The 8,898-nt window shown below is 34.4% G+C and overlaps 2 protein-coding genes across 2 annotated transcripts; one reads left to right on the top strand and one right to left on the bottom strand.

Annotated features, from left to right (window-relative positions):
• The first annotated feature begins 345 nt into the window (after positions 1 to 345).
• Positions 346 to 1,314, top strand: LOC140444479 (uncharacterized). The gene has a single exon (XM_072536238.1). It carries the CDS (start codon positions 346 to 348, stop codon positions 1,312 to 1,314), a length of 969 nt encoding a protein of 322 aa, XP_072392339.1.
• Positions 1,315 to 4,227: 2,913 nt separating this feature from the next.
• LOC140444480 (uncharacterized) lies at positions 4,228 to 4,968 on the bottom strand. The gene has a single exon (XM_072536239.1). It carries the CDS (start codon positions 4,966 to 4,968, stop codon positions 4,228 to 4,230), a length of 741 nt encoding a protein of 246 aa, XP_072392340.1.
• Between the last annotated feature and the right edge of the window lie 3,930 nt (positions 4,969 to 8,898).

Consider the following 8,898-nt stretch of genomic DNA (forward strand, 5'->3'; position numbering starts at 1 on the left):
TGGCTTAACTCACATAAACAGTCTATTTGTTGTGATGTATCAAAAAAAGTATTTTAATACATGTAGCACCATCTTTGTATTAATGTTTGTAAACACTCGGTGTATGACGTGTTGCCAATATTGATTAATAAAATAAAGATGATATCGTTGTTATCGAACGAAACATGCAGTTTGTTATTTTAATGTACCCCAGAAAATCCTCACTTCCACTATAATTTTCAAGAGGTTATGGGCCTAGCATTCAGTTTTAAAGTTCTATAACCTGAAGGTATCAGTTGTGAGTTTTTTTGGTAACGTAGTCACGTAGGGTCGAGTGAAATTCGCAGTTTGTTTTGTGGACTGAAAATGGCGGCTACGAATTATTTAGCCAGTGTGCCAAAATTACTGGGTCGCGAGAACTATGATGATTGGTCTTTTGCGATTGAAAACGTTTTTGTGCTTGATGGTTTATCGAAATGCCTGGAAGAAAATGGTAAAACAAATGCAGATACGCAGAATAAAGCGAGGGCAAAGCTATCTTTATCCATTGATCCATCCATTTATGTGCATATTCGAGAGGCGGCAACGGCATTGGATGTGTGGATAACATTAAAAAAACTGTATGGCGAGAAAAGTTTTACACGAAAAATTGATTTACTTAGGACTCTCATAAGTTTGCGGTTGGATAATTGTGACAGTATGGAGAATTATATAGGGCAGATGATTGAAACAGCCCAGAAATTAACTCGGAGTGGATTCGAAATTACTAGTGAGTGGATTGGTTTATTGTTTCTTGCAGGATTGCCAAACAGATTCACCCCAATGATAATGGCTCTGGAACATTCTGGAATTCAAATTACAGGGGATGCAATAAAGTCCAAGTTAGTTGATATGCAGAAAGATGGAACAAGTAGGAACGCGGGCAGCGAGAAATCTACTGGTAGTGCTTTTGCCAGTCAAGGCAAGTTCCGAAAACATCCCAAAGACGGCGGTGACAGTGTTGAAAATGACAATAAAGAACATGTGATTTGTTTTGGATGTAAACAAATAGGTCATTACAAAAACAAGTGCCCAGTTTTGAAAAGGGATTTTGAGAGTTTTCGAAAACAGCAGAGAAAACCGGAGGATAAGAGTGCTTTTAGTGCGGTCTTTTTAAATGGTGAATTAAACAATTCAGATTGGTATATTGACTCTGGAGCAAGTGTGCATTTAACGTCAAGAAATGACTGGATAAAAAATGCATCCCAGGATATACAGCTCAAAGAAATTTTAGTAGCCAACAATGAAAAAATGCCAGTGTTGTGTGTAATGAAATGCAAAACCTTTATAAACTAGGTTTTAATATACAAGAAATTAGCATTGTTTTGTTTGAATGAATAACATGACAATTACATATGACATTAACTAAAACTAAGATGACAAATGACAAACACAGTTCACAGACCACAGGACATTCACCCCAACTTTATTTTTGAACAAAGTCTTTAAGGTAAGCAGGAGTGTTTCTTTCCTTGGTACCTCTTCTAATAAGACTGTCTTTATTTTCTTTCTTTAAAACACCTTCAATATTACCTTGATCTTTAGAACGTTAACAGGAGAAATATATGGATTTCCTCACATATACTCAATCTAGGGCTTGGTGGATCATTGATAAACTGTTCATTAAAAACCGCAGATTCCGATCCACTAACACAGTCCAGTAGAGATGCATCTCCTCGTGGTGCAAGTTGTCTTAAGGCTACTGTTGTTTCTTTACCATCTTCAGGTCTAACAACAGCATAGTTTGGATTTTCTTCAATTAGCTGTACTTCTTCAACGAGGGGTTCATATTTGGACTGCCTCACATTTTTTTTCATAAATACTTTTCCGGGGGTTATCAACCATGAAGGAAGCGCAGCTCCATTTATAGCTTTTCTGGAATGATGAAACATTCGCTCATGAGGGGTACTGTTTGTAGATGTACACAAAAGAGAACGAATTGAATGAAGAGCTATCTCAACTACTTATTCCCACTGTTCAGTTTTTAAATGTTTAGATTTTAAAGCAAGAGAAATAGTTTTCCATATAATTCCATTATATGTTTCTGTCTGGCCATTGCCTTCAGGATTGTAAGATGTTGTTCGGCTTGTAGGTATTCCTTGTGAATGGAGAAATGTTTTGACTTCTTGAGACATAAATGCCCCCCCTTGATCTAAATGGATATAACTAGACATTCCAAATAAAGAGAATAAGTTTGTAAGACACTTCACAACAGTTTTTGCTGAAAAATCTTGACATGGATATACAAAGGGGAATCGAGAATATTCGTCAACAATTGTTAGGATATATTTGTTATGAGATCTAGATGGAAGCGGTCCTTTAAAATCCAGAGATAATCTTTCAAAAGGCGAAGTAGCTTTAATTAATCTCCCTTGAGTTTTCAAAAACTTTGGTTTTATTTCTGCACAGATAGGACAGCGATTGGTCATTTCACGGACTTCATCAATAGTATATGGTAACTTATGCGTTTGGTGTTTTTATCCAATGGACCATTCTGGTGATTCCTGGATGACACAAGGATTGATGTAGTTCAAATGGACTTGGTCGAGGATTTATTGAACAGCTCACTCGTGAGAAAGTATCTGGCACTACATTCTTAACTCCTGGTCGGCACTGAATATCGAACCTGTAGCATGATAATTCAAGATGCCATCTGATAATCTTCTCATTTTTTATCTTACTAGTGTGGCGCATATTGAACATAAAAGAGACAGACTTTTGATCAGTTACAAGTCGAAAATGTTTACCTATCAAGAAATGTCTCCATTTTCTAAGAGCTTCCACTATTGCATAAGCCTCTGTTTCCACTGATCAATGATTTCTTTCACTTTTTGATAAGGTTCTTGAAAAGAAAGCAACAGGTCTTCCTCCTTGGCTAAGAGAAGCAGCAATACAAAAATCTGAAGCATCAGATTCAACGATAAAAGGAGTCTTGTCATCAATCGTAGTAACGGCTGAAAAAATAATTTCAGATTTAAGAATTTGGAAAGCTTCAGCTGCTTGTTCTGTTAAAGGAAAAGTATTGCATTTTTGTATCTTTTCTAAAAATTGTGGGATAAATTTGGAATAATATGCAAACATTCCGACAGCTCTCTTTAGTGATTGTGAATCGTTTGGTAAGGGTAACTTCTTTAATGGTTCAAATCTTTCAGGATCAGGTTTTAAGGTCTGATTTTCTATTTGATAACCCAAAAGTTTGATTGAATTTAGTGTATAAGAACTTTTATTTTGATTTATTGTTAGATTGTATTTCTTCGCTACTTCCATAAATTTATTCAGATTTTGATTATGTTGTTGTTGATTTAATCCACAAACCGTAATATCATCAAGATATGCATATACACATTTTAAATGTTGGGATTTAGTAATACCATCGATAACCCTTTGAAAACAAGCCACTCCGTTGGTTGCCCCAAAAGGAATCCGGCAAAATTGGTATAGTTGGCCGTTGACTTCAAAAGCAGTGTATATTTTCTCTTCATTTTTAATTGGAATTTGATGGTATGCATTTTTAAGATCAATAGTACTGAAGACAAAATATCTTGCTACTTTTCTAACAATATCTTCAACATCTGGGAGAGGATAGGTATCTAAGTAAGTAAATTTATTAATCGTTTGTGAATAATCTACCACCATTCTCTTTTTGTGTGTTTCACTTCTTGTAATAAGTACTTGTGCACGCCAAGGAGAGCTGCTTTCTTCTATGATTTCATTCAATAGCAGATACTGTATCTCGTCAGATATGAATTTTCTATCTTCAGTTGAAAATTTTCTTGATTGCCTTGGTTTGCAATCATTTGATAGATTGAAGAATAATTTGGGTGGCTGTATATTTAAGTATGCCAAACTACAAATGTTATCTATACGATCAATAACTAAAGGCATTTTTGAGCCAGCAAAAGTGATTTCTAGAGAAGAATGTTGTTTAAGCAAGTCATGATCTATAACTACATCAGCACATAAATCTTGAATTATTGATAATTTGACATTTTTATAGGAATGTTCGTTTATTTTTAAATTAACAAAGCAGTGTCCTGAGATAGTCGTTCTGAGTGCAGTTAAAGCCATTATTATGCTTGCATGAATTCTAAATGTTTTCACGTTTATAGACACTGCATAAGTCTTACTGATATATGACTCAGAACTACCTGTGTCTATTAAACTTTTAGTTGTATTTCCATTCACCTTTATCTCAGTAACACTTTTAGATTAAGGGGCAGCAGCAAGATTTCTAACATTGGAACTAGATGTAGTAGTAGCTAAAACAGCAGCTGATACTGAATTGGGCACCTGAAGCCTACATACCTTGGAAAAATGTCCAACTTTCGAGCATTTCTTACAAACTGTGTCTCTAGCAGGGCATAGGCTACGAGGATGCCTTTCAGTTGATCCACAAAAGTAACATTTCCAACTTTTCACAGCAGCAGAAGTATAATTTGTGTGCTCTCTGGTTTCGGAAGAAATTGCATTAATAATTTGTACAGGAGTTGTATAAGCCTCAGAGTGTTTTGAAGCTGACTCCAGAGACTGGGCTTTCACTATGGCATCTTGCAGAGTAATAGTGTTGTTTTCTAGTAAACGTTGTATTATGTCATTAGAAAGAATGCCATTAATAAAAGAGTCTCTTATATAATCTTCTCTATTTTGGTCTGCAGAAACGGCTAGAAAATTACAGTCTTTGGAAAGCACTTTAAGATGTTGAACGTATTGACCTATATTTTCACCAGTTTGTTGTTTTTTTGTCATTAGGATATGTCTGGCAAAAATTTCATTTTTGGGTTTAACAAAAGCTGCTTTGAGAATACTTTTGGCTTCAGAATACTTTCTACAATCAGAGATAAGTTTATAGATATTGTTGCTCACGTAACTTACCAGTAGTTTGAATTTCTCATCCTCTGAAACATCAATCACAGAGGAAATAAAGTTTTCAAAGGTAGCTTTCCAATGCATCCATTCTTGAGATGATCTAGGAGAGTAAGGATCTTAATCGAATCTGTCTGGTCGTAGTAGCTTATCCATATTTGATATTTCTTTGTATATTAAATTGTAATGAAATGCAAAACCTTTATAAACTAGGTTTTAATATACAAGAAATTAGAATTGTTTTGTTTGAATGAATAACATGACAATTACATATGACATTAACTAAAACTAAGATGACAAATGAATCGTCTAATTTCAAAACCGGCCATCTCCACTCAAGTAAGTTTTGAGAAAAATGCAAAAAACTGCTGTCAAAAAACTAATGAGTAAAAAATTTGTGTTAATATTATTTTGTGTTTATGATGATAATACAAAGGCATTTCACTATCATAAAATAATGAGTTTCGTATACACATGCGTAAAAATTAATAAAAAAGTTGGAGATGGCCGGTTTTGAAACTAAGCTAGTGGACGGTTTTGAAAATAACCTATATGGATATGGCCGGTTTTGAAATTACCTGCCGATGTTTGGCCTATATTGATAAGCCAGCCATTCTTTCATTTTTATTAACTAATTATTAAATATGTATAACGCATACGTTCTTAAAGTTTATTTTAAAACACCAAAAAATACAAATACATGGAACTCAAACAAAAGTTTAAAACTAAGAGACAGTTAAATTAGACATAAATATCTCTTTCTTCTATTTCCTCACACACCAAGTCATCTGTAGGAGCTTCACCTGTAGATTGTTCAACAGTAGCATAGAACTTTAAATTTTCCAACTCTCGCCAGTTTGCCCCATAGTGCGCTTCCAAAAGTGCCGAAACGTCCTTGATTTTCTTGGCATTTGGAGCCATACCAGTTGTTAAAAGAGGAGGAACTAAATTATTGACAGTTTTTCCTTTTTTGACTACTAATTTGTCACTTCCTAGATCGACACGATAAGCCCCCTCACCCCGAATGGTGATATTATTACGTTTTGTGGTCTTCTGTAAAATAAACCTTTTTGAAGGGTTGAATTTAAAGTGCCACTGTCCTGGAGGCTTTATAATTTCCAGTGTGGCACTCTTCCAATCATTTATTTCCAAATTATTTATATTCCAAACAGTTCCATGGTCTTTAAGAATATTTACATATTCTTCAGGTTTTATTATAATTTCAATTTTTCTTAATTTTTTCTCTATTTGAGCGAATACTCTATCGGGTGGTATAAACGAATGACCTACAATGGGAAAGATAACCTGAACTGTTTTAACATTTTCTGGGGCGAACGATACAAGCCATTTTGATAACATCCCCATTAAAGTGGTGTTTTTATTTTGTCCACCACAGCCATCAGCGAATAAACGGACGGTGTCAATATTTTTTAAATCTGTTTGGCATAATCTGTGGAAAACTGCACTAGCAATTTCGTTGGAACTTTTGGGCCTATCTGTTTCGTTCCAATAATAAATATGAACATTGCTTTTAGTTAAAGCATCATGTGAGCTGCCTACTACAATAGTAAAGTTGTAGAAGTTCCACTGACGACTGAAGTAGGCTCTTTGGTCTGGCACCTTTGGTAGACTCATATTCTTTTGACAATCAAAAGATATAGTGAGCAACCCATCTCTTTTCTCCTGCAGCATATGAAAAAATGCCTTAGCCTTTAACTTGTGCACCCTATGTTGTGTAATTAAATTTTGTTGTTCAGTTGGTTCCTTTTCCGTTTTAATTTTTTCTCCAATTTCTAAGCATTTGGAGCAGACGTCTACTCTGGGAGTTCCAAATCCCAAGTTATACTGTTTGTTAAAAATATTGCGGAAAAATGATTGCTTCACTTTAAGATGTAATTCAACACCTTTGTTGTACATTTTCCACGTGGACTTGATGTTGAGCTCAGACGGTAAATATAGCCCAACAGACGTTTTTGAGCGACAGTAATGCGGTTCTTGGGCTGTGAAAGATTCGATAAATTTCATAACTGCCATTTTTTTGAAAATATTTTTCGAACTTTTTCGATCGCCTCCCCTTGTTTCTTTTGCTCCACTACCGCCGCATTTAAAAGAACGCTTCATTACCCCTTGGACACGATGCTTTTTAAGAACCAGAATATTTAAATATGCTGTTCTACATACTGGTACTTTTATACCATCTACTCTTCGAACAAAATATTTAAATGTGTAAGACTTTTCTGAACGGAAAGATGTTTTCGGGCGATGTCGTTTAGGTTTCTCTAGACTAGTATGGTTTAATATAAAATTATCTTGCTGAATTTTGTCCTTGAAACGGTAGAAATTTTCATGGAACGTCAAAATGTCTTGCATTTTTAATGATCTACACTGATAGGCTTTCGTATTGTGTTTACACTTTGGATATTCAGGAAGTTCTTTACTCGAATACCTGCAACAAGAGTAAACTAAGGTCAAACTTATTAATTAAAATTAAAATGTATTTCAATTACTTTAGATGTATTTAATTACGTGATTATACTTTTAATTTCTTATATTTTCAAAAGTATTTCAATTACTTTTTTCCCCAAAATTTAAATACACAATAATTGAAATTTTGAAATACATTTTTTTCATGACTTTAAAATTTCCAATACTTTCACTGTTTTCATTTCTATGTAGAGCTGGCAGTTATAGCAGGTAAATAAAGGTAGGTAGGTAGGTAGGTAAAAGCGGCAGGCGTAATTTCGGCCGGTAATCCCTTGGCCTACCTGCATAAATCAAGGGGTACCATTTATGACAGGGGTAATTTCGGCCGAGGGGTTGATGTTTACGATGAGATTAAAATATTGGTAATTACGCTTCATAGTTTCTGTAAAATATTAATTGTGTATTTATTTGGAAATACCTAATCCTGTGTACCTGTCGGAAATACCTTTAATTTACTTATCTCTTTATTCTAATAACTATGTTGTACCTACTTAAGATTATTCCTTTAAATGTATAAAATTCACAAATAACAGGTATAAAATTATTATAGCTAGTCAGTATTATAACTTATCTTGAAGCTACTAGTCGACAGAAAGCATAAAATATATTATTTGTATACGATGGCATCTGTTTTAGTAATTAAGAGTTCACGCGGTTGTGACTTACTAGTTGTAGAAAAGTTTCAGTTTTGTAAACAGGACGTATTAAAAAGTGGTGAAGTACGTTGGAGGTGTATAAAGAAAAATTTAAGATGTTTAGCCAAACTGTACACTGTTGGTGCGGAATACACAGTTACTAGAAGTGAATTAATCCACAACCACGAGTCCGATGAAACTACGTTGGAGAGAAAAATAGTGACGACTTCATGCAAGCGCAAAGCTGAGGAAGACATATCGGAGAAACCTTCAAAAATTATTAAAAGCGTTCTTTCAAATCATTTGCCAGAGAATTTGTCATCGATAGATGTCAGTCTAATAAGAAGAAATTTGTACAACAGCCGCCGTAAGCTCTTACCAGCCCTGCCTAAGGATATTCACGATGTACATTCTGTACTCGATAGTTATGGACCGAAAACCACAACAGGTGAAAATTTTTTGTTTATTAACAGCACAGCTGATAATATCATTGTTTTTTCTTGCCATACAAATATAATAAGTTTATGTAAAATGAAAGATTTTTACATGGATGGCACATTTTCTTATTGTACAAAATATTTTTATCAGTTATTTACCATCCATGGACTGGAAAATGGGCATTATGTTCCTCTTTTGTATTGTCTGTTGCCCAATAAGACCAGTGACACATATATGAGACTTTTTCTGTTGGTAAAATCTAAAATTTTTGAACTTTATAATATTGTTTTTGAACCGAAGGAGGTATTTGTGGATTTTGAAATCGCAATTCATAACGCATTAAAAGTTGTCTTTCCCAAAACCAAACTAAATGGTTGTAGATTCCACTTGCACCAGGCGTGGTATAGGAAAATACAATCATTAGGGTTAACCCAAATGTATAAAGATAAAAACTGCGAGG

This window comes from Diabrotica undecimpunctata, chromosome 6 (genome assembly GCF_040954645.1).
Source record: "Diabrotica undecimpunctata isolate CICGRU chromosome 6, icDiaUnde3, whole genome shotgun sequence".
NCBI classification, from domain to species: domain Eukaryota; kingdom Metazoa; phylum Arthropoda; class Insecta; order Coleoptera; family Chrysomelidae; genus Diabrotica; species Diabrotica undecimpunctata.

Bases quoted from the DNA above. Each gene is read 5' to 3' on its own strand.
- LOC140444479 (XM_072536238.1), top strand. From the start codon at position 346: ATGGCGGCTACGAATTATTTAGCCAGTGTGCCAAAATTACTGGGTCGC.
- LOC140444480 (XM_072536239.1), bottom strand. From the start codon at position 4,968: ATGCATTGGAAAGCTACCTTTGAAAACTTTATTTCCTCTGTGATTGAT.